Source organism: Camelina sativa, chromosome 14, assembly GCF_000633955.1.
Source record: "Camelina sativa cultivar DH55 chromosome 14, Cs, whole genome shotgun sequence".
Lineage (NCBI taxonomy): Eukaryota > Viridiplantae > Streptophyta > Magnoliopsida > Brassicales > Brassicaceae > Camelina > Camelina sativa.
The window spans coordinates 16,915,490-16,938,686 of record NC_025698.1 but is presented as its reverse complement, the minus strand read 5'-3'; the positions used below and the strand labels follow the sequence as shown (position 1 = coordinate 16,938,686).

Sequence of the window (23,197 nt, the reverse complement as noted above, 5' to 3'; positions counted from 1 at the left end):
AAGGACCAGCTTTGGTTTTGTCTTCAGGAAGACGGTTCCCTGTGGCTGAATTGGATTTTGGATTTGGTGCTCCTTTCCTAGGAACTGTATGTTCAACGGTTGAGAAGATAGGAGTTGGTTACCTGAACCAGCGACCTAGCGCCTGCAATGATGGCTCTTGGTCAGTTTCTGCTATCGTCTGGCCTGAACTCGCTGAAGCTTTTGAGTCTGACTCAGTTTTTCAACCAATGTCTGCGAAACATCTTCAACTCCAGACCTGAAGAAAACCTCAGCTAACGACGAACAAATAAAGCCAAAGAAAGTGCTTTCAACGTTTTCTTTATTATCTGTGAAATTAAAGTTACAATGGATTATGGTTACAATGTGGCAAAACCATGTAGGTGTTTTTCCTTTTCACATTTTATGCACTATATGTTACTTACTGCACAGGAAACGAAAACAAAATCAGAGAGCTTTCGCCGGATTTCAGATACTCAAACCTATGGTCAAAAATCTTTAAGGCTTCTTCAAATGTTTCTTGGCTTCTGCGGAGAAGCTTCTAACGATTTGTTTGTCGGAGAATGTTAAAGGAAGCTCTTCATCATCATAATTATCATATCTTCTGTCTATCCAGCTGTGAGGTCTACTTGAGTCTTTTGGACTATCATCTCCTTCGGTGGATCCCGCGGGTGAGTTTGGTTCGTCTTGTAGCTCGCGATACAAGTGTTTAATTATGAAAAGAGCAGTATCATTATCTCTCCAATAGTTTCTGCAAAATATATAACAGTATTGATTTCTTGGCTATAAACGTTAAATGTAATGTGTAATCATCAATGTAAACCTTCACTTACGTATGAGCTCCTATGGCTTGTAGATAAGGATGCTCAAAGGTTTTATCCTGCATTACCCAAATATTTCAGCAATTATTATATAAAAACTAGCGAGCTTTAGCCAAATCCAGTACGTGTTGATTCTTTTATTCGGTCATATTGCAGTTTCCAAGAACTATCCGCAGGAAAGTGGAATCACAAAATTAATAAATTAGCTGGAAATGCATCAAAACTTAACCTGGAGCATGTGATCTATTCGACCGTCTTGCGTTCCAGTTAATCTCTCAATCATTAAGGAACCATCGGACCTTCCATCCTTTTCGTCATCAGTTTCTTCTATCTCTGTTCAATCACATATACAAGTATAATTAGAAGTACATCAGAGGTAATAGAATAACCTTGCAAAGTAATGACTTTTTTACCGTCTAGTTTATCCGCACTTTTGGATTGACATATAGTGAGAACTCTTGTCTGCATGAAATTAAAGATAAGTACATCAAATCACAAAGGATAACAACTTGGGGTCAGTATTACAAACATAGAGAAGCTAATTAGAAATCCAAAATAACGCACCCTTACTGAATCAAAATGATTCATTACTCTCTGTGAACGTGCTGCAAAATCCTCTTTGAAATCCTGTAGAACATTACATAGGGCAAACAAATTACAAGAGGAAGCAAACATAAACACCAAACCACAGAATTACAAGTACCTGCAATCCAACATGCAACCGCTTGCCACCTCTGTGGTACGGAATAATAACAGGTCTCTTGGGAAGGTACTCTTTGCAGACAAGTGGCTCCAATCTGCGTGGAACACAGTTACACACTTCCAAAAGAAGGTAAAAAAAGACAGCAAGATCATAAACTAGCTACACACTGTTTTATTTCCATGAAGACTAACCTATATGCAACAGGATCATAGGGGTGAAAAATGTTGAACATTCGACGACAAGCTGGCATCTCTTCAATAGCATTCTCCTCTTCCCAGTAATCTTGTCCCTTACCTAACACATATTAAACAGCTTTTAGTGCATATAAAGAGACTTTGCAAATAAAGGTAAGAAATCAATTCAATAGCAGAGTAAAGAACCTACAAGAAAAAATAAGAATTAGCCAATTACTTTGATTGCTTATTCACGGATCTCTTGCTTTCCTAATTCCGGTGTTACATTAAAAAAAACTAATAAACAAATGAAAACGTATTACATTAAGTATTACCTATCCCAAGACGTATATTTCGAAGGGCGAGAAAAACTCCAAGGGGAGACCCAACAGCAAAGAAAGTGTCAACCTGAGCAGAATATGCAGTTAAGAGTTAGGGTGACGTTTTTTCCAGTGTGGGTTCTGAATGTGAGATATACATAATAGTTCGACAACCCACACCTTGAACTCAAGCTTTTGGTACTTGATAAAAGGAGTAAAGCTTGTAGGTGCCTTGGCATCTTCAGTTGGCGCCTTGGCTTTTTCTGTTGATAACACCATTTCATATCATCACCCAGATGTACATAAAAGAAGCTTTCAAACACAACTCGATATATGGAAAATAAATAAAACATCAAGGGTCAGAAACAATACCATCAGACATTATTCTGGCATTCTCTGATTGCAGTTGTGCTACTTTTGACCTCAATAAGTTAACCTGGGATAAAAATAACCACCATCAATGGAAACATAACTCTCTGTCTGTGTTGGTCAGTCAGCAAAAAAAAACTGGACAACATTTTCACAGAGAACACAAAACTAAGAAAGTAGCAGATGCTATGAACACAAGTGTTGAAAGCTTGCAACAACCTAAACGAATAATCTCATCAAAGAAAGAAAAGTTGAAAGTGCCAATATCTACCTCTTCTTGTAACAACTTAATAGTCTCCTCATTATTAGAGTTTCCATTTTCTTGCTCACATAATTGATCTTGACAAAAGGATGAAGAATCAGGTGTTTCACAGCCCGCTCCATCTGGTCTATCCTGTGAGGAAAGAGCACCACTATAATCATGATGGTTGTCCTCCTGGCTGCCTCTTCTTTCCAAATCCACGTTGTCTACAACAGAATCAGAGATCAACGAAGGAGCTTCCTGGATGACATGGTGATGCTCCAATACCGTTGATTCTTTAGCCATCAAGTTATTATCATCTTGACCAGTGATTGCCTCGGTGTTATTCAACTGGTTATATTTCTCTGGCTCATGATTTGATGATGGATGTGAACTACAAGGTTTGTCAGCGTTAGCTGGAACTGGAGGAGATTCTTCATCTGGAAAAAATTTCTTGTATACTGAATCCATTGGGAATGGGGATGACAAATTGTGCTGATGACATAAGATGTCATAGGAGAGAACACTCCCCAGAGAGTGTCCATAAATGGAAATCTGTAAAATGTCAATGAAAAGAAAATGAATTTCAACTTCATGCAGGCTTACACTAGTCAAAGTTTGATGAATGAAAAACACTAGACCAAATGGCCACCTTTCCAACGTAGTCAGGATTCCGCTTCAAAAATTTTAGATACAGTCTATTCAACTGCTTTGAAACCTGTAAAACGAAAAAGGAGCACAGATCACTTGTCATACTTAACAAGATTATCAGTTATAATGATACAGAAGATGAAAGTTGCAATGTTTTAGATTTTGCCGTCACAAAATCTAAAACTAAATCACAAATTTGTTTCAGTTTGGAACTTTAAGACAAAGTGAACAACGAAATTGGGAAGTTTCAATACCGAATCAATTATAGCCTGACAATAAATGGGGCTCATGTAATATAACACATCGTGAACAGTTGCGCTCAGCATCTCTCGCAAACGCCGTACACCGTCTAAAGTACATTTATCAACAGCAGCTTCACCACTTAGCTTTAGACCCTTTCTCCACTACAAAAACAATAGAGAACGACAGAATCTATAAAGTAAGATCATACTATACAGAGATACAACATAAGGGGATATAAGCATTTATGTATATATGTATAGACACCTGGCATGGGATGAAGAGGACTCGTTGAGTGCTGCGCTGATGAGAGGTTAGATGACGATCCGCTAAAGCTGCTGTGATTTGACGAAAGTTTCCAACATCGTCAACAAGATTGGATTTTTCTACTTTTTGACCAATACCATGAACCATAAATACAAGATGCCGAACAGGGACCTGGAGAAAATAACACAAAAGAACAGTCCAAAGAGCTTTAAAACATTGAGATATTCTACACTTAATTTGACGATGGAGAGCAGATTCTCTATATGCAAATGCAATTCATAGAATACAAGAGCATACAAAGACATACTTGGGAACAGTAGTCATCCATTTCTTCCTCCCTTTGTTGTCGTTGTTCTTCCTGAAAGATTCAGAATAAATAAATACACAAGAACTCTAACTAGCTAACAAGAAAATTTCAACTGTAAGATTTAATTGGATTTTTCAGTAGATAGTGGTAAGGATAGAGTCCAAGAAAACTAACAAAAGAAATCAGAATAATCTAAACACCTGCGTAGGTTTTGAAGAGTAAGAGCCAGCATAACCACGTCTCAACTTAATACCATTCCCAGTATATCCAACAATGCCAGAGAACCCAGAAGGATCAACATTAAGCCACGCTTCCCAGGTGTCATCCTCCCCAGTAAAGAGAGCATGGAGTCCCTATATTACCAACTTTGAATATTATCATCTATGAACCATTCAGCTAACAGAAAACTACAGTTTCTTACACATGAAATCAAACACATACCAGACTGGAACCCTGCAAATCGATACGAGCTGCAAAAAGCCCAGAGGGTTGAAAACTTCTTCTGCGCCAAACCTGGGTGAAAGAATCCAAACTAATTGGTGCAATTGGCAAACAGGAATCATAAATTCGAATTGTGTACCTCCAACTGCTCAGAAACAGAAAGATATCTAACCTTGTTACGATATGCAACCTCCAACTGCTCAGAAAGAGTTTCTGGAATTGGAAGCCAGTCTAGGCCACCTTTACGAGCAAACCAATGGCCTCTAAGCACACGCCGATTATCTCCATTCCAATACACAGGAAAACAATGCCTCCTCACCAAGTCTACCTGCAGCATTCCGGTTTCTTGGTCAGAAACATGGATTGAATGTAAGGACTCTAATGGCTCAATTCACAAGAAAATTCTGAAACACTCTTTGGATCTCTGCATGGTGGTACCTCATAAAGCCCACCCTTAACAGGTACACCAACTCTCTCCTCTTCAACTTCATATAGACTAGAGGACACAGAAGCTTCAGACGGAGTTTCAGTTGACTGCTTAACTGATTTATTTTTAGAATTAACTTGTGGTCTCGGGCCTTCACTGCATTCTGCATACTCTTTCCACCAGAGTGACAACAACTCATCTTCTCTCTATTACACAAATATCCCCAAAAAAAAAGAACTTTTGTTTGTCAGATATCACAATTCACTCAAATTTTGAACCTAACATCCACAAGTCAAGAACTTATCCAGATATACAAACAAGAGCTTAGAAGAAGGAGAAGTACCTGAAGGAAAGAAGCCTCAATCGCAAGAGAATCCCTCATACCAAAACGGAAATATTCACTCTTCCCAACTACGTCAGTGCGAGGTACTGAAGCAGCTAATTCTGCACAGCATACATAAACACATTATATCTTCGATCCAGCCATTATAAATTCGGATACACAAACAATGCCCTTCTAATAAAACCAAACCAATTAAGGGATATGGCATTGCTCAATGACATCTTCAAAGCAAGCCGCAATTCTATTTTTGAAAGCTGAAACAAGCTAATAAAAAAGAAGAATAACCGTTTTCAGCCAGAGGAACTTTACAAAAGTACCAACGAACATCACTCCCATCAGAAGGACTTGTAGTCTGAGCAAGATACTTTTGTCTACCATAGCATTGCTCAATCACATCTTCTAACCTCGCAATGTTCGAAGGCGTATTCTTCAACAAATCCGGAGAAGTTTCATTATTAACCTCCCGAGTACCTAAACGTGCCTCTCTATCTTCTTCCATCTGATTCAATTGAAAAAAAAAAATCATAAAAGCATCAAACTTTGGACTACAAAACACAAACCTAAATCAGTTAAATCAGAAACAACAAAGCAGTATAATTTATAATCTAGTCGGTGATCAAATTAATTGAGAATTTAACAAAACCCTACAGAGAAAAAAATCAAGAATCAAATACATACCACGACACAGAGAGAGGGTGGTTAAAGGACGAAGCTTTTTAGATGGGAATTAACAGAAACAAGACGAAAGATTATAAATTTTTGATTTGATGAAAGCTAAATCGCGAGAAGGAACAAACAAAAAAAAGGGTGACAGCTGGGGAAATCGAATTGAATCGAATCGAAAGGTTTTGGTTTTGTTGGAAAGAATATTCGCGAGACGAGAGACCGAACTAACAACAAAAACTTTTGCTTCGGGGGTTGCGTGTACTGTCATCTTCTTAAACAGCTGCCACGTTTGTTGCCAAGTCAGCATTCCCGCAAACCGAACCAATTTTTGTATTCTAATCCAAATTGGTGACAATATTGAATTGTTAAAAAGTTTCGAACCTGAGTGAGCAGGTGAGTAACGTATGTAATCTCTTAATTTGGACTAGTAAACAAAAGTCCAAAACCAGATTCAACTCAAAACCTCTAAATTGGTTTTACTACCTCATTACGATAATAGCCATACTAATCTTAACCACTGGTCCACTACAAATTACTCTTCATTAGTGGAGTATGCTTTGCCAATAAGAAGTAAGTTTGTTGGTCTACTCTAACCCAAGTGATATGGACATGTTTCTTGATTCTTTTAGTCTAACGTGCAAGGATCCTTATAGTTCTCCATTTCTTTGTTTTCATTTACGTTTGTTTTCACAGTTTTTACGTTAATATTATTGCCAAAAGAAAATGAAAAAAGTGAAATATACTAAACCCAAAATTAAACATTTGATAATTTGGTTAAAAATTAGACACTTGTTATTATTACAAAAAAAAAAAAAAAACATTATACGAATCGAATTGAAAAACCAAAAAAAAAAACAAAAAAATCAGAAAAACCCAATCTTCAAAAAGCGGTAGATGAACAACTAAACGCTTTTTTGCAGCTTCAGTCAACATCATCATCATTATCATCATCATCCTCTTTGTATATGAGACCTCGAATCAGAGATGCCTCAGATAAACTCCGACCTAATCGAGCCTCCTTCGACCACGACGACGCAAAGTTTCACCGGAAACACCTCCCGCCTCTCAGGACCATGTTCGGTCGATGGCGGAAATGGACTGTTCTCGTTGCGGCGATCTGGATCCAAGCTTCGACGGGAACCAACTTCGATTTCTCTGCTTACTCTTCCCATCTCAAATCGGTGCTCGGAGTTTCTCAGGTGAGGTTGAATTACCTCGCGGTGGCTTCCGATTTGGGGAAAGCGTTTGGATGGTCGTCGGGGATCGCTTTAGGTTAGTTCCCTCTCTCCGTCGTTCTTTTTGCTGCGGCGGCTATGGGATTTGTTGGTTATGGTGTTCAGTGGCTTGTCATCACCAACCTCATCACTCTGCCTTATTCTCTGGTACATTTATTAAACTTCGAATCAAGAATCATATGTTGTTGCTTGCTTCTGTGTTCTTTATAAATCAAGAATCTGAATTTGATTGTGGAATTGAATCTTTTTTGTTAACATGATAGGTGTTTCTCTGCTGCTTGTTGGCTGGATTAAGTATATGTTGGTTCAACACAGCTTGTTTCATCCTCTGCATTCGTCATTTCCCGAACAATCGTGCTCTGGCTTTATCTTTAACAGTAAGCTTCAATGGAATCAGTGCAGCTTTATACTCCCTTGCTTTCAATGCAATTAACCCGTCGTCTTCAAACTTATACCTTCTGCTGAACTCTTTGGTTCCCCTTGTTGTTTCCTTTGCTGCCCTTTACCCGGTTCTTAGTAAACCAACTATAGACCCTAGTCCAGACAGTGAGTCCCGACGACATGACTCTCATGTGTTTACTATTTTGAATGTGTTAGCCGTCATGACTAGTTTCCACCTTCTACTATCGAGTTCCAGTACTTCATCAGCTCGGTTGAATCTTCTCGGAGCTATAGTTCTTTTGGTTTTTCCCTTGTGTGGTCCTCTTATCGTTTATGCTCGGGATTACTTTCTTCCGGTTATTAACCATCGTTTAACCCATGAAAGCTCTGGCTATGTTATGCTTTACATAGATGAGCTCAAGAGCCAAAAAGAGTCTGTTTCCGGATATGAACTTATGGGGAACATAGTGAGGCTAGGTGATGAACACTCGTTTCGATTGCTCATAACTAGATTGGAGTTTTGGTTATACTACATTGCGTATTTATGTGGTGGCACGATTGGTCTTGTTTATAGCAACAATTTGGGACAGATTGCTCAGTCTTTGGGACAAAACTCTACAACCCTTGTCACAATCTACTCTTCATTCTCCTTCTTCGGTCGGTTGCTCTCTGCCGCACCAGATTTTATGCACAAGTAAGTTTACCATTTTAGAGTAAGTACCGTAAAACCTCTATAAATTAATAATGTTGGGACCAAGACATTTTATTAATTTATAGTGATATTAATTTATCTATAAATTAATAATTATTAATTTACAGTGTAAATTAATAGCAAAATATGAATTGTTTATTTTTTTAAATTATAAATTAGAACAATTATAGCAAAATAAGATTAAACTTTCGGATGTTATAAATTTTATGGTTTAGGAATTGAACTTGTAATATTTATCAAGCATTATTGACAATAAATTACAAATACTATAAACAAATTGACTTATACACATGACATACATAAATTCAAATTTATGAATAATAATAATATTAATTCTCATATTTTAATAATCTGTCTAATTATCAAATTGTAAATGATGCATATCTAAAAATTAAAACTTTAAAATTTAATTATTTGTATGACATGTTATAAAATATTTTAGAGATATCATTATAGTTTGAAAATACAACATTACAAATGTTCTATAGAAATGAGTTTTAGGAGAAACATACACTATTATATCAGTATATATATATATATATATATATATTTACATGATTATTAATTTATGATATTATTGGGACCATATTTTACATTGAGATTTCAAAAAAATTATTATCTTATTATCTTATCGAATATTGTTAATTTTTACGCTGGCCCGACTTTGGACCAACAAGATTTATTAATTTATAGTGATTATTAATTTATAGAGTATTAATTTATAGAGGTTTTACTGTAATGTCTAATGTGAAATTGAGATAACAGATTCTCATTTAGAATACTGAATCTTTCAGGAGATATCGTTCTCATTTAGAATACTGGATCTTTCAGGAGATATCGTTTGACAAGAACCGGCTGGTTTACAATCGCACTTTTACCAACTCCATTCGCTTTCTTTTTACTGGCGGTATCATCCTCACAACAAACAGCATTGCAAACCGCAACCGCCTTAATCGGTCTGAGCTCAGGTTTCATATTCGCAGCAGCAGTCTCCATAACATCTGATCTCTTCGGACCCAATAGCGTAGGTGTTAACCACAACATTCTCATCACAAACATACCAATCGGCTCACTCTTATACGGTTACATCGCTGCCTCCATTTACGAAGCCAACGCAAGCCCTGAGATAACAATGATCGTGTCTGACTCAATTGTTTGCTTAGGAAGAGACTGCTACTTCAAAACATTTATGTTTTGGGGCTTCTTGTCTATCCTCGGCGTCGTGTCAAGTCTGTTGCTGTACATAAGAACCAAACCGGTTTATCACCGGCTTGAACAAGACCAGGGTTCAATAACATCGTCATCATACAAGGATCTTGATCCATTGTAAATCAAATTTGTAACACAAAGAAACCACATTCTCTATTTTTTTTCTATAGGTTACAAAAATGGAAGATACATGAGTTCTTTACTTTTACATATTAATAAAAATAGAATGTTCTCGTATAAACTTGTCTTTAATAAAGTTATTAATCACGCATGTTTGACGCGCATAGTATCGGAGCCAACGTAACTGACAAAATCATGAATTAGCCGTTGTGACGACTTTTTATCATTTTCTTCTCTCACCACTCTTTATTTCTTTTTTCTTCTTCTCCACCAAAAAGGAAGAAACCCTAAGAAGCTTTGGTTTTACCAAAAATGGCGGATTTTGGGTATTTTTCTGATACAGACGATTCAGCAGTAGAGGAACTGGTTTCTCAAGCGAGGGAGCTCTCTGCTTTGGAGCAAATAGCTGCGATCAATTGTTCTGGATTCACCGATTCTACTCTCCCCGATGATCTCGAATCTCGTTTCCGTCGCCTCAAATCTCTTCCAGCTCCTCCACGAACCGACCCGGTTTCGTCTTCTTCGTCGAAGAAAACGAAGAAGCATCTCTCACAGTCCAAGAGCGTGGCGAGTCATCATCCCAAGGAGGATACAAATTTCTCAGGAAATCGAAGAAATCAAGGTAAAAATCCTGGTTCTGTGAGTTTATCTGATGAAGATTCGAGTAAAACCTCGAGAAACAAACGAGATCTGGACTTGAAATCGAGTTCGCGAGCTGAGCTCGTCTCTAATGGAAGTGGAGATTTCTCAGATTCTGGAAACATCAGTGAGAGTAAGCTTTTCTCGCCAGTGAAACAAACCAAAAAGGAGAAACGCAGAGTCGTATCATCATCATCGTCTTCGCCATCTTCGATTGATTTAGCTACACCACCATCAACAGATTCAGAACCAGAAAAGAAATCAAAATCAAAGTCCTCCTCATGGTTCGACAAGCTATCTCCGTCGAAGATCATCGGATCAATTTGGCGTTCGTCACCGAAGAAATCACCAACCAACAACAAGAATCTCAAAAGTTGTAAATCGTTTAACACTGCTGCTTACTCTTCTGGTCGAGAGAGGAACCTCGATTTCGACGAGTTTTTGTCTGATCTGAATGCGTTTCCAGTCGAAGATCAGAGAAAAATGTTGAAGAAAGCTCTCAAAGAGCAGCAGAAGATGAGAAAAGAAGCAGCCGCGATCATCAAAATGGCCAAACAGGCTTCAGCCAAATTCGATTTTGATGATTGAGAGAGAGATTTGGGAAAAATGTGCAATTTCGGTTTTGGCTGGTTTAGGTGTTTTTGGTTATTTAGTTTCCCGGTTTGAAGATAATATTAATGTAACCAGAAGTATAAATAAAATTATAATTTAATAATTGTAATCTTTTCTCATAAAGCCAAAGGCACAAAAGCTATTGTTGATTGATTCGTCAAAACATAATAAGTGAAACCCAGAAGTCACATAATTCATAGTAACAATTATTCAATTAATCAATAACCATCCCACATCTCCACTAATAAACCTCTCAAACAGTATTAGTGAAAATTAAAGCTAATTAAACTCCATGCCGTTTCAATCTTTTCACATTCCCATTCGTGCTGTTTATATAAACTCTTGCAAGCTTCTCTCATTTCCACCACAGTCCACAAAAACATTCCAAAAAATCGAAAATGGTAACCAAAACATTCCTTCTATGTTCTCTCTTAGCCATCTTCTTCGTGTTCGCTTCCACTTCTTCAGCTCACGGGAGAAACTTAACCGTCGAGCTAATCCACCGTGACTCTCCTCACTCACCACTTTACAACCCTCACCACACCGTCTCCGACCGTCTAAACGCCGCTTTTCTCCGTTCAATCTCCCGTTCCCGTCGTTTCTCAACCAAAACCGATCTCCAATCCGGTTTAATCTCAAACGGCGGCGAATACTTCATGTCCATCTCAATCGGTACTCCACCGTCCAAAGTCCTAGCCATCGCTGACACGGGAAGTGACCTAACGTGGATCCAATGCAAGCCATGTCAACAATGTTACAAGCAAAACAGTCCACTCTTCGACAAGAACAAGTCTTCCACCTACAAAACCGCATCTTGTGATTCAAAACCCTGCCAGGCTTTGTCCGAACACGAAGAAGGGTGCGACGCATCGAGAGACATCTGCAAATACCGTTACTCTTATGGAGACGAATCGTTTACCAAAGGAGAAGTTGCAACCGAAACAATCTCCATCGATTCTCCATCTGGCTCCCCTGTTTCTTTCCCTGGTACAGCCTTCGGCTGCGGCTACAACAACGGTGGTACGTTCGAAGAAACTGGCTACGGAATCATTGGACTTGGAGGCGGTCCGTTATCGTTAGTCTCCCAGATCGGTTCTTCAATAGGTAAGAAGTTCTCGTATTGCTTGTCACACACGTCATCAACAACAAACGGTACAAGCGTTATAAACTTAGGAACCAACTCGATACCTTCCAAGCCAAGCAACGATTCCGCTACTCTCACTACGCCGCTAGTCGTAAAAGATCCCAACACTTACTATTTCTTGAATCTCGAAGCAATCACAGTCGGCAAAACCAAGCTTCCATACACCGGAGGAGGATACAGTTTAAACTAGAACTGTCAATTGGGCTCTCGGCCCATGGTCAAGACCAGTCCAAACTATTACGGGCGGGCTATGGACATGCCCAATAATTAAATGGTCCCATTGGTCCAAAGACCAAATTTGATCCATGACCACATGGGCCCATATGGACACACCATTGGACAGTGGACAGCCCAATTGACACTTATAGTTTAAACGCCAAATCAAAGAAAACAACTGGGAACATCATAATCGATTCTGGAACTACGCTTACACTTCTCGAATCAGGATTTTACGATGATTTTGGTGCGGCGGTGGAAAAATCAGTGACGGGAGCTAAACGAGTGAGTGATCCACAGGGGGTTTTAACACACTGTTACAAATCCGGAGACAAAGCGATCGGTTTGCCGGAGATAACAATGCACTTCACTAACGCCGACGTGAAGCTGAGTCCGATCAATGCGTTCGTGAAACTGAGTGAAGATATGGTGTGCATGAGTATAATCCCGACAACTGAAGTTGCTATCTACGGGAACTTGATTCAGATGGACTTTCTAGTCGGGTATGACTTGGAGAGTAAAACTGTGTCGTTTCAACACATTGATTGCTCTGCTAACTTGTAAAGCTAAAACGGTGTCGTTTCAGAGCTAGTGTTTTGATGATCTGATATTCATAATTATCCCAAATTTAATGAATATTCAATATTAATAATATCTCTATTATTTTTAATTTCTTCTTCTTTAAAAATAAAACCTCACAGACAAATTAGCTCCAGCCTCTGGTTTTAGTCCAATAAAGCATTCAAGTGAAGGCAGACAAAGAAATTGACTAATTTTTTTTATCTTATTTGAAAACAATTGAAAATAAATTATATTTTTCAATATTCAAAAAAGCGCTAGATGTTTACTAGGCGATGATTCAACGCCTAACGCCTAGAACACCTAATCGGAATCTAGATGGTTTTAGACAATTTAGGTATTTATACTATAAACTAATATATATCTAATATTATATATATAATTATACAAAATATGTATAAGAATAATAAAAATATTAAATCAAAAACAAAACAATAAATAAAAACATTATATCAATTCATTTTAAATAATATATTAAATATTTATAATTATGTTTATAAAAATAAGCTTTATAAATTTTAAATTTGTACAATTAAAATTTTTAAAATATATTAAAATAATAATACTACAATTTTAGGTGGTTAAAACGCTCATTTAGATGATGCTATAGCGTTTAACGCTTAGATAAAACGGAAGGGGACGCCTAGAACACTTTTTGGAATACTCATATTTTCTAAGGTATATGATAACCTCATGTTGAAAATGATATTCAGCTAATAAAACAAAGATATGGGCATATAATAATTTTTCATCCTGCGGTCCAATTAATATGTGCCATTAAAAAAATATTAGAATAATAAACTTTTCATAAAAAATAAAATGTAAGACTAAAACTAAATTAAAAATGAAGTTAAATGAGTACAAAATTGAAGACCACTCAAATAAAGAAAGACAGTGTTGGAAACCGAAGGAGTAGCTGCTTAACTTTCTCCACTATAACTCATTCTCCATTGTCGTTACCTTTTTGTTTTTTTTTTTCTCTCTACGACTGTTACCTGTAAAGAAAAGAGTTAAGGATCCATTACTTTTATCTCCTCTGTTTCCTCAATCTGAGAATTTTTTAACTTACCCTTTTCCCCAAATATCTTGATCTATCATCGGTTGGTAGTACTGAAGAAACCGAACTTGAAGCTACTTAGAACTTGAGTTTTGGTTTTAAAGACATGGAAGCTATAAGAAAGCAAGCGGCGAAGCTCAGAGAGCAAGTCGCCAGGCAACAGCAAGTGGGTGGTGGTTTCTTAATTTTTTTTCTAGATTTCTGTTTTATTAGATTACTGAGATAATTTGTTTTGTGGGTATCAATAAAGGAGGAATCTTTGAAGTGGGTGATGGTTTTGATTTATAACTTTTGGGAGTAGATAGGATTTTCGAGGTATGAATTGGTTATGTAGTTAGGTGAAAAGTATGGGACTTTGCTTGTTTTAGGCATAGGTTACCTTATAATTTCAGACAAGATTTGTGTAGGTTTCTTTATTTGTATAAAATTTATGGTTATTGTGTAGGCGGTTTTGAAGCATTTAGGGCATGTTAACGCGGATGCTGTTGTTGTTGATGAAGAAGAGCTTCATTGTCATCAGAAGCTTCAAGATCTGTATAGCTCTACTAAGGCTGCAAAGGTAAAAGATAGATTTAGTTTAGGTTTTTTTTCCTTCGGGTGTCTCGTGCTAATCTTTATTAGTGTTTTGGTTTTATTGAAATTCTTCTGTTCACAGCGTTTGCAAAGGAATATTGTTCGCGGACTCGAAGGTTTCATTGCCACAGGCACGAAAGTTGTAGAGATTGGTAAGTTCTTGTTTTCTACTTGATCTCATATATATAGTTCTTGGGAATTGGGATCAAATTTGTAATGTTGTACTGTATGTCCATAGGGTTGAAGTTTGCTGAAGATTTTAAGAAATATGGAGATGAGAATCCTGATGCTAATACTCCTCTCTCAAGAGTTGCACATCACTTTGGTACCTCTTACAAGTCGGTGGAAGGCGAGAGGGAAACGCTCCTTGGAGTTCTTAGTGAGCAGGTAGATTTTTGGAACATTTTTTATTTCATTCTCTATTCTTTTACCTGGCAGGGTCGCTCGAGAACGTTGCTAGCAAAGTTATAGCTTCATTTTTTAATAAAGCTTCAGAGTTTTATTTGTTAGGTTTGTGAGCCAATTCGTACTATGATATATAGTGCGCCTTTGGAAGATGCTAGGCATTTGGTGAATCACTATGACAGGCTGAGACAAGAAGTTGAAGCTCAGGTAAAAATCTTATTGAACCTCTCTCTGGTTTGTTTTGAAGCTATTTTGAAATTTCTTGCGGTGTTGACCATTTGTGGAGGAAACACACGCTTATTTTAATAGGCAACTGATGTTCTGAGGAGAAGATCAAAGTTGAAGGAATCTGATATTTCTGAAGAAGCCTACATAAAACTTAAGAATTCCGAATCGAGATTGGCTGAACTCAAAACAAGTATGAAAACTCTTGGCAAAGAAGCTACTAAGGCCATGTTGGAAGTTGACGATCAGCAGCAGAATGTTACTTATCAGCGCCTTCGTGCTCTGGTAATCATCACTTGAATTATATTTCAGCTCATGATATTTACTTGTTCCTTTGATTGGATATGAATTGAAATTACCAACGCAGGTTGAAGCCGAGAGAACATATCATCGTAATGCTCTTGATATCCTCGACAAGCTACATGCTGAGGTCAGTAACTGGCTCTATTTGCATACTTCAGATTATGACTAGATACAATCAGTCATATGATCTGGTTTTGCTTTCTTATTCAGATGATTGCTGAGGAAGAATCTATAGGATCATCACCAAAGTCACTACCTTTACATTTAGAGGATGCTGCTTCTCTTCCCCAAGAAGAAGTGAGTTCAAATCCCTCAGGAGAGATCAAATCAAATACCTCGGGAGAAATCGAATCAAAACGTCGAGAAGAAATCAAGTCTAACCCCCAAGAAGTAACCAAACCCAATCCCAAGGAAGAAAAGAAGTCCATTCCTCAGAAAGAAACCAAATCCAATCACCAGAAAGAACTCAAGTCTAGTCCACAGGAAGAGATCAAGAAGTCCAATGGATCTGATGATCATCACAACCATCAACTTCTCAGTCAGAATGATTCCTACTTTCTTGCAAAGGTAAAGCCTTCAAAACCTCTTAACTCTAATTTGAATCGATTTTACAAATTCAGGGGTGTAAAGACTTATGTTTTCGTCTTTTGACAGGTTGTGCACCCGTTTGATGCTCAAGCCCCAGGGGAACTCAGTCTAGCTGTCGATGATTATGTAATTGTGCGGCAGGTACATTTCTTGCCACCCGTGTTTAACAATACATACAAAACACAGAAACATAATTTTAACAATTTTGTTGTGTTTGATGAAACAAAATTTCAGGTGGCTGGAACAGGCTGGTCAGAAGGAGAATACAAGGGCAAAGCCGGATGGTTTCCTTCTGCTTACGTCGAGAAACAAGAGAAAGCTCCCGCGAGCAAGATCGTGGAAACAAACGTCAAGTAGCAGCGATCTCTTTCTTAAAACATATATATACTTCCATAAAGTATGTGTAAGCTACGATTGTGTGTTTTTCTACCTTCGACCTTCGTCCTACATATCATCATAAGTCATACGTAAGTATGATTGTGTCTAAGATATGTATCCACGAGTAAATATGATCTGTGTAAGAGATACGATTGTGCTTTTTCTTCCTCTTTCTTAAGTCTCAACTCTCGAGTCGATTTCTCCATGGTGAGAATCCTGTTTTATCTTCTGTAATCTAACTCTAATTATGATAATATATGATCTTTCAGTTTCTTGTTTCAGTACCTTTCGTAAAGCTTGCTTCTTTATGATGAAGATAAATCTAAGTTGTAATCAGCTTCAGAAACCGAACAGAGTTTGAAGCGTGAAGACTCTGTTTTTGTAATGTTATGTACACGAAAGTTGACAACTTTACATTTTCATTACATTTGTTTCTTTTGGGCCAAACCATAAAAACTGTAACGCCATTTTTTGGTAATCACAATTGTATTCTGCTGACAAGAGTATGGGTTCTGTACAAACTCCATCACTTCTTATGTATAATAAGATGCTCAAATCTCTTGCTGAGACAAAGAGTTACACGAAAGTTTTGGCTTTGTTCGGTGAATTGCGAGGACAAGGCTTGTATCCTGATAGTTTCACTTTACCGGTTGTCCTGAAATCAATTGGTCGTTTGAGGAAAGTTCTAGAAGGTGAGAAGGTTCATGGTTATGCTGTGAAAGCTGGGCTTGAGTTCGATTCTTACGTATCTAATTCACTCATGGGGATGTATGCTTCATTGGGTAAAATGGATACCACTCATAAAGTGTTCGACGAAATGCCTCAACGAGATGTTGTTTCTTGGAACGGACTGATTTCTAGTTATGTTGGGCATGGGAGGTTTGAGGATGCCGTTGCTGTATTTAAAAGGATGAGTCAGGAGAGCAATTTGAAGGCTGATGAGGGTACGATTGTGAGCACTCTTTCAGCTTGTTCGGTTTTGAAGAATTTGGAAGTTGGTGAAAAGATTCATAAGTATGTTGTCACAGAATTTGAAATGAGTGTTAAGATTGGGAACGCATTGGTTGATATGTTCTGCAAATGCGGATGTCTAGATAAGGCTAGAGCGGTTTTTGATTCGATGAGAGACAAGAATGTCAAGTGTTGGACTAGCATGGTTTCTGGGTATGGTAGTAATGGTAAGATTGATGAGGCTAGAGAGTTGTTTGAAAGAAGTCCTGTAAAGGATGTTGTTCTGTGGACAGCTATGATGAATGGTTATGTTCAGTTTAACCGGTTTGATGAGGCGCTGGAACTGTTCAGGTGTATGCAGACTGAGGGAATAAGGCCTGATAATTTCGTGTTAGTCTCTCTGTTGACAGGTTGTGCACAGAGTGGAGCTTTAGAGCAAGGGAAGTGGATACATGGGTACATACGTGAGAATAGAGTTACAGTAGATAAAGTAGTTGGTACTGCTCTTGTTGACATGTATGCAAAATGTGGATGTATTGAGACAGCTCTAGGGGTTTTCTATGAAATGAAAGAGAGAGATACGGCTTCATGGACATCACTTATCTACGGTCTTGCCATGAACGGGATGTCAGGGAGAGCTCTGGATTTGTATAACGAAATGGAACATATCGGTGTTAGACTAGATGATATAACCTTTGTTGCGGTCTTAACAGCTTGTAATCATGGTGGATTTGTAGAGGAAGGACGTAGGATTTTCTATTCCATGAACAAAGTACATAAGATCCAGCCTAAGTCAGAGCACTGCAGCTGTCTAATTGACCTACTCTGCAGAGCTGGATTATTAGATGAAGCAGAGGATTTGATAAGTGAAATGCGAAGTGAAAACGATGAAACTCTAGTTCCTGTGTACTGTTCTTTGCTTAGCGCTGCTCGAAACTATGGGAACGTAGAAATAGCTGAACGGGTAGCGGAAAAGCTAGAGAAAGTTGAAGTAAGTGATTCCAGTGCTCATACTCTGCTGGCAAGTGTATACGCATCTGCTAATAGATGGGAAGATGTGACGAATGTGAGAAGGAAAATGAAAGATATGGGAATCAGAAAGTTTCCTGGTTGCAGCTCCATCAAGATTGAAGGGGTTTCTCATGAATTTATTCTTGGTGATGATCCATCATCTCACCCAAAAATGGATGAGATCAACTCAATGCTGCATCAAACGACTAATCTGATGGTGGGTTTGGGACATGAAGAAATTGAAATTTGAAACTTTCTTGTACATTCTTTAACGAGTGCCCTTAAATCATTATCAATCGTTTCCCTGCTTTTAAGTAATCATGAATATAAGCTAATGAATCGATATGAGTTTGAAATCAGGTTCTTTAACTGAACCAAGATTTTGACTGAGACTGAGGAAGAAGAAACATGGATTATTTCAAAAGAAGAATTTAGAGTTTTTCTACAAAGGTCGCAACTATACAATTCAATTTCATGTTCAAATAAAAGTTTCTTTTTACCAAAAATCTGAACAAAAAAAAAATAAAAAAAAAAAAGGAAGGGGCTGAAAATGAATGGCTCAAATCTTGTAAAACTGGAGGGCAAAAGTAAATGGCAACACAAACACAAAGACTCTGTTCCATTACTGGAGGTTGATGGATCTTCATTGGCATTTGCAGGTTTTCTTGGGGGAGCAAAACTGTAATGGAATAGACACCAGGCATCTGGATATTCCCAACCAGATTCTGTTTACTTTTTCTCAGGTTTTAGTCTGGTGGGTTCATGCAATCAATCGGAGCTGGAATCATAAAATTCGCTGGGGCAAGGAGTCATGACTTCTGATTCAAGTAACTGGACAACCCGATGCATCGTGGGACGCTCTTCTGGACTCGAAGACACACACTGTGTTGCTATTGATAGAAGAGCATCCAGGCTCTCTATCTGCATTCCTTCACAGTTAGGATCAACGATCTCCCTTGGCCGTTTCTCGCTGATTAAGAACTTTAGCTGCAAAAGATCATTAACCAAAAGTTCTTTTACTCAAATTTGTCGGAATCAAAACATCAATATCAAAAAATAGAATTTCATTTGCGTACCCAACCAACAACGTTAAGGCCTTTCTCAATGAAGGAAGCATCGGTGGGTCTCTTCCCACTCAAGATTTCAAGAACCAAAACCCCAAAACTGTATACATCTGTTTTCTCGGTTGCTCTACCGCTTTGCATATATTCTGTTAAGTCAAAGTCAAATGGGAAACTCTCAGCATTTCGAAGATCAAATCTTTATTATGTAAGTGAAGACTCTCAAAAGGCCTCTTTACCTGGAGCTAAGTACCCAAATGTGCCTGCAACAATGGTTGTAATATGGGATTCTTCGTCTTCCAACAACTTGGCTAGACCAAAATCTGATACCCGTGCCTCGAGATTGCCATCAAGCAAAATGTTGCTCGACTTTATATCACGATGTATAATCCTAGGAGAACAATCATGATGCAAATATGATAACCCTTTCGCAGCTCCTATGATGATATTTACACGCGAATCCCAGTCCAGTTGCTCGCCTCTCTCTACTAATTCAAGAACCAAACATTCCCAGTGAAATATTCACAATATTGGAAGAGAGTTGTAAAGAGAAGATTGGTCATACCATGAAGTGCTTCATCGAGGCTACCACCGGGCAAGTAATCATATAACAGTAGCTTTGATGTTGGCGAATTGCAATATCCACGTAGATTCACTAGGTATCGGTGTTTGATGCTGCCAAGAATCTCAAGCTCCCGCTCAAAAAAACGATCAAACCCTTCGTTTAATTTAAGAATTCTCTTCAATGCAAAAACGTTGCCATCATCCATGGCCAGCTTATACACTGTTCCAAAGCCTCCACATCCGATAATGTGCTCTTCATTCAATATTTCCAGCTTCTTAATAATATCTTTGGACGAGTAAGGCAAATCTCCGTGGAACATCACAATAGACGCACCTGAATTGACAAAGTCATAATGAAGCTTTTGGAGATGGAGGGAAATTTGAAATTTTCCAAGATAATTTCTTCTAAAAAATTCAACACGGCTCACCTCCACCAACATCCTTTGCAAGGCTTTTAATCTCGACTTTACCGAGCTTTTTATATAAAAAGCATCCCCAGAAACACATCAGTGCCACTAGAAGCAGCGCACCTACGGTTGCTGATGCACTAATAAGCAGCTTACCCGAGTTTTTCTTTGGATTTTGACCTATAATGTAGAAGACACCAAATATAACTTTAGTGATAGAGCCACAACAAAACCTGTATGTTGACCAGAAAATTGCTAGGATACGTAGTTGCTTTACCTGATTGAGAATTTGAAGAAGGGTTTCGACTATCATCTTGGCACACGACATCAATTTGCTTTCCACACAAGTTAAGGTTTCCAATGAAGCTGTAGGGGTAATGTATCAGTTTGAAAACCATTTTTAAACTTCAGCTACACTGATACAAGCTAGCTAAATATTTACTGTGGTTAAGAAAAAATCATCCCAAATGTAGCCGAAGCTTTGAAAGATCAGCTGTTGAAATGAAGTTTAGAGGCTTTATTTTTCTAACCCTGAAAGAGGAAAGGGATTATGTTTTCTTACGAGTTCTTAGAAAATCCAGGGAGCACCCCGTCAGAAGGTATTTCCCCCACCAGGAAGTTGTTTGAGACATTGCTTCAGAAGACAAAATGAAACAGAAAGATTCACAAAACTGGAATATGTACAATTACAACGGAAGATAGAGATTAAGGTGCTCACAAGTTAGCAAGCTTTTTCAACTGCCCAAGCGAAGCAGGGATAGCTCCACTGAGAGTGTTACTTGACATGTCCCTTGAAGATATGAAAAAAAAAAAAAAAAAAAAAGTTAGTTTTAGTTCGGAGAATATAGCAATCACTATTTGAACTAAGTTGAACGGAAGTAAACAGTATCGTGCTTTTCAAATTACAGTACTTTTACAGGCTCACTAAGAGTAGAGGCATAACCAGTTCTGAATATAATGTAGCATGAAAAGACATTATGCAGTCAACCATAGGTTACCATGATCCTAGATAGTGACAGAAGTAAATAAAACAAACACTAACAGTAATTCCAGAGACCAAAAGACCGACGCATCTGCAAATATATGGAAGAGGAAAAAAAACCCATACAGCTTTTGAAGGCCAGGCAAGTCTCCTATTTCAGCTGGGATTGGTCCAGTGAAGTAGTTACTCTGCAAGTAACTGCAAAAACCAGTTGGAAAATTTTGATGACCATGAACAACTGGAACTGGTCTCTTAGAAAACATGTGGAATCAGCATAAATATCCAGGAAGAGCACTTACATTTCCTCCAATGCGGTGCAATTTCCCAATGCTGTAGGTATTGATCCATATAGGGCATTGTTGTGAAGCATTCTGCAACGACACACAGGTGATCAGCATCAGATTAATTATACTCTTAATTAATAAAATGAATTTAAGGTTAGAGAGTACATACAAAAGCCTTAAATGGTCCAGCTTTCCAATCTCAGGAGGTAAAGGTCCCATTATTTTGTGATAAGTAAGATTCCTGCGAAAGAAGAAACATTAGGGAACAAAAATACTGAAGATAAAACGCTTAAACTAAATCCCAACAAGATTCAAGACTTACAAGGTAATAACTCTCTTCGTTTTTGCATCACATGTCACTCCATTCCATTTACATGGATCTGGATCTTCTGGTCTCCACTGATGGATGAAACTATCTGATCTACTAACTGCATTTCTGAAGCTCAGAAGCGCCTCGCCTGAATGGTGTAACAAGCAAAAAAAGGATTAAAGCTCTATAGAAAGGTCCAGGACGCTATGAATGGTAATGAGTGAACGATTCATATGGCAGTAAGTGTACCGTCAGGACTAATGGCTAGATTTTCGTTTGATAGTGCACAAATCAATGAGATCAAAAGAAGCCATGCCCAGCAGCTTTTCATCTCACAGATGCCCATCATGGCACTGTCCAAGCATAATATAACTACTACCAATCATTTGAGAGAAGAGCCTCGTCCTTGTAACAGATAGTCAGCTATTTGATGATCCCATGGGTCTACTATGTCCAAGTAAGAAACTAGACTCCTGAAAAACGAAGGAAATACTTATATTTTTCAGATTACTAAGGAGCCCTGAAGAGTTCAAGTACACTTAGCAACATAACATAAACATACGCAATTGTACATAATATCATACAGTAGCCCAAAAATCAAACAACAATAACACATCAACTTATGCATGCTCCCATCTACATTTTGAGTACCTAGAACAGTGAAACTGTCCCACAAGAATCCCACCCACTTCCACAATTCCTAAAATTAGAAAAGTGAGAGTGAAAAATTCTGCCAAACAAAATTCCCAAATTCAGCATCATTAACCAAAAGAGCTCAAGCTTCAATAAGATTCAAACAGTTAAAACAATCAAAAACTCAAAATCAGAAAAACAAAAAAAAAACGATTCAGCAAAAGACCCAAAAACCAAACTCTTTCCCCCCCCCCACACAATACCAAAAGGTCAAAACTTTGAAGCAAAAGAATTAGTACCAAGACTACAAAATGGATCGGAGAGGAAGATGAAGAAGAGGAATTGAGAAATTGAGAGACAGAGGAAGAAGACGACTAATTGAGCTGTAAAGCACGAAAATTTATATATTAACTAAACGAGACCCAAAAATAAAAATCACTTTTTTTTTTTTTTGGGGTTGTGTGTGTGATTTATTTTTATGGTAAGAGTGAAGAGAGAGAAAGCTAGAGAGTGTTGTGTTGTGTGTGAGAGAAGAGAAAGAAGAGAGAGAAGAGAAGTGTTTGTGTTTACAAATTTAATTAAGTTTTTGTAAGAGAGTTTGAGAGAAGAGAGAAGATGCTTTCTTCTCCAAAGCATACGACCAATGAGAAGA

The 23,197-nt window shown here is 37.9% G+C and overlaps 8 protein-coding genes across 9 annotated transcripts in view; 6 read left to right on the top strand and 2 right to left on the bottom strand.

Annotated features, from left to right (window-relative positions):
* LOC104743695 (vinorine synthase-like) overlaps window positions 1–472 on the top strand; it is a 2,960-nt gene extending 2,488 nt beyond the window's left edge. The window contains exon 2 of the mRNA XM_019235528.1: window positions 4–472. Within this exon, the coding sequence (XP_019091073.1) occupies window positions 4–260 (257 nt within the window). The 3' untranslated portion in view covers window positions 261–472. The remainder of the gene's footprint in view (window positions 1–3) is intronic.
* LOC104741759 (phospholipase SGR2) lies at window positions 303–6,189 on the bottom strand. The gene is made up of 22 exons (XM_010462673.1): window positions 5,979–6,189; window positions 5,586–5,799; window positions 5,301–5,401; window positions 4,969–5,163; window positions 4,703–4,858; window positions 4,531–4,602; window positions 4,290–4,442; window positions 4,090–4,140; window positions 3,783–3,953; window positions 3,530–3,679; window positions 3,277–3,342; window positions 2,655–3,179; window positions 2,387–2,450; window positions 2,195–2,277; window positions 2,030–2,102; window positions 1,713–1,815; window positions 1,522–1,615; window positions 1,383–1,445; window positions 1,232–1,280; window positions 1,048–1,151; window positions 831–877; window positions 303–748 (listed from the first exon to the last, which is right to left on the bottom strand). Exons 2-22 carry the CDS (start codon window positions 5,797–5,799, stop codon window positions 496–498), a joined length of 2,787 nt encoding a protein of 928 aa, XP_010460975.1. The 5' UTR covers window positions 5,979–6,189; the 3' UTR covers window positions 303–495.
* On the top strand, window positions 6,839–9,705 carry LOC104741757 (protein NUCLEAR FUSION DEFECTIVE 4-like). Its single transcript, XM_019236434.1, has 3 exons — window positions 6,839–7,348; window positions 7,465–8,276; window positions 9,126–9,705. Exons 1-3 carry the CDS (start codon window positions 7,280–7,282, stop codon window positions 9,622–9,624), a joined length of 1,380 nt encoding a protein of 459 aa, XP_019091979.1. The 5' UTR covers window positions 6,839–7,279; the 3' UTR covers window positions 9,625–9,705.
* LOC104741756 (vitellogenin-2-like) lies at window positions 9,843–10,982 on the top strand. The gene has a single exon (XM_010462672.2). It carries the CDS (start codon window positions 9,936–9,938, stop codon window positions 10,848–10,850), a length of 915 nt encoding a protein of 304 aa, XP_010460974.1. The 5' UTR covers window positions 9,843–9,935; the 3' UTR covers window positions 10,851–10,982.
* LOC104743694 (probable aspartic protease At2g35615) lies at window positions 11,273–12,798 on the top strand. Its single transcript, XM_019235957.1, has 2 exons — window positions 11,273–12,192; window positions 12,381–12,798. The coding sequence occupies exons 1-2, from the start codon at window positions 11,273–11,275 to the stop codon at window positions 12,796–12,798; spliced, it is 1,338 nt and encodes a 445-aa protein (XP_019091502.1).
* On the top strand, window positions 13,688–16,614 carry LOC104741755 (SH3 domain-containing protein 1-like). Its single transcript, XM_010462671.2, has 10 exons — window positions 13,688–14,036; window positions 14,316–14,429; window positions 14,526–14,595; window positions 14,682–14,830; window positions 14,954–15,055; window positions 15,158–15,358; window positions 15,441–15,503; window positions 15,587–15,943; window positions 16,031–16,105; window positions 16,199–16,614. The coding sequence occupies exons 1-10, from the start codon at window positions 13,977–13,979 to the stop codon at window positions 16,319–16,321; spliced, it is 1,314 nt and encodes a 437-aa protein (XP_010460973.1). The 5' UTR covers window positions 13,688–13,976; the 3' UTR covers window positions 16,322–16,614.
* Window positions 16,704–18,827, top strand: LOC104741754 (pentatricopeptide repeat-containing protein At1g31430-like). Its single transcript, XM_010462670.2, has one exon. It carries the CDS (start codon window positions 16,848–16,850, stop codon window positions 18,552–18,554), a length of 1,707 nt encoding a protein of 568 aa, XP_010460972.1. The 5' UTR covers window positions 16,704–16,847; the 3' UTR covers window positions 18,555–18,827.
* Window positions 18,702–23,017, bottom strand: LOC104741753 (LRR receptor-like serine/threonine-protein kinase FEI 1). 2 transcript variants are annotated; one of them, XM_010462667.2, is made up of 14 exons: window positions 22,845–23,017; window positions 22,162–22,385; window positions 21,925–22,060; window positions 21,772–21,843; window positions 21,618–21,689; window positions 21,445–21,516; window positions 21,055–21,126; window positions 20,899–20,970; window positions 20,614–20,702; window positions 20,358–20,516; window positions 19,931–20,263; window positions 19,605–19,853; window positions 19,381–19,514; window positions 18,702–19,291 (listed from the first exon to the last, which is right to left on the bottom strand). In XM_010462667.2, exons 2-14 carry the CDS (start codon window positions 22,259–22,261, stop codon window positions 19,073–19,075), a joined length of 1,779 nt encoding a protein of 592 aa, XP_010460969.1. In that variant the 5' UTR covers window positions 22,262–22,385; window positions 22,845–23,017; the 3' UTR covers window positions 18,702–19,072. The 2 variants fall into 2 exon arrangements, with proteins under 2 accessions (XP_010460969.1, XP_010460971.1); XM_010462669.2 differs by having other exon boundaries at window positions 18,704–19,291; window positions 19,605–19,850.

Bases quoted from the DNA above. Each gene is read 5' to 3' on its own strand.
- LOC104741759 (XM_010462673.1), bottom strand. From the start codon at position 5,799: ATGGAAGAAGATAGAGAGGCACGTTTAGGTACTCGGGAGGTTAATAAT. The intron at 4,141-4,289 runs GTGTTTAGATTA...TGAATCTTTCAG, and splicing joins ACTCTTCAAAACCTACGCAG to GAAGAACAACGACAACAAAG. The intron at 2,278-2,386 runs GTATTGTTTCTG...TGTTATCAACAG, and splicing joins TGCCAGAATAATGTCTGATG to AAAAAGCCAAGGCGCCAACT.
- LOC104741757 (XM_019236434.1), top strand. From the start codon at position 7,280: ATGGGATTTGTTGGTTATGGTGTTCAGTGGCTTGTCATCACCAACCTC. The intron at 7,349-7,464 runs GTACATTTATTA...TTAACATGATAG, and splicing joins TCACTCTGCCTTATTCTCTG to GTGTTTCTCTGCTGCTTGTT. The intron at 8,277-9,125 runs GTAAGTTTACCA...TGGATCTTTCAG, and splicing joins GCACCAGATTTTATGCACAA to GAGATATCGTTTGACAAGAA.
- LOC104741756 (XM_010462672.2), top strand. From the start codon at position 9,936: ATGGCGGATTTTGGGTATTTTTCTGATACAGACGATTCAGCAGTAGAG.
- LOC104743694 (XM_019235957.1), top strand. From the start codon at position 11,273: ATGGTAACCAAAACATTCCTTCTATGTTCTCTCTTAGCCATCTTCTTC. The intron at 12,193-12,380 runs ATACAGTTTAAA...CCCAATTGACAC, and splicing joins CTTCCATACACCGGAGGAGG to TTATAGTTTAAACGCCAAAT.
- LOC104741755 (XM_010462671.2), top strand. From the start codon at position 13,977: ATGGAAGCTATAAGAAAGCAAGCGGCGAAGCTCAGAGAGCAAGTCGCC. The intron at 14,831-14,953 runs GTAGATTTTTGG...TTTATTTGTTAG, and splicing joins TTGGAGTTCTTAGTGAGCAG to GTTTGTGAGCCAATTCGTAC. The intron at 15,359-15,440 runs GTAATCATCACT...TTACCAACGCAG, and splicing joins ATCAGCGCCTTCGTGCTCTG to GTTGAAGCCGAGAGAACATA.
- LOC104741754 (XM_010462670.2), top strand. From the start codon at position 16,848: ATGGGTTCTGTACAAACTCCATCACTTCTTATGTATAATAAGATGCTC.
- LOC104741753 (XM_010462667.2), bottom strand. From the start codon at position 22,261: ATGATGGGCATCTGTGAGATGAAAAGCTGCTGGGCATGGCTTCTTTTG. The intron at 22,061-22,161 runs GTACACTTACTG...TACACCATTCAG, and splicing joins TCTAGCCATTAGTCCTGACG to GCGAGGCGCTTCTGAGCTTC. The intron at 21,127-21,444 runs GTATGGGTTTTT...CATATCTTCAAG, and splicing joins TTGCCTGGCCTTCAAAAGCT to GGACATGTCAAGTAACACTC.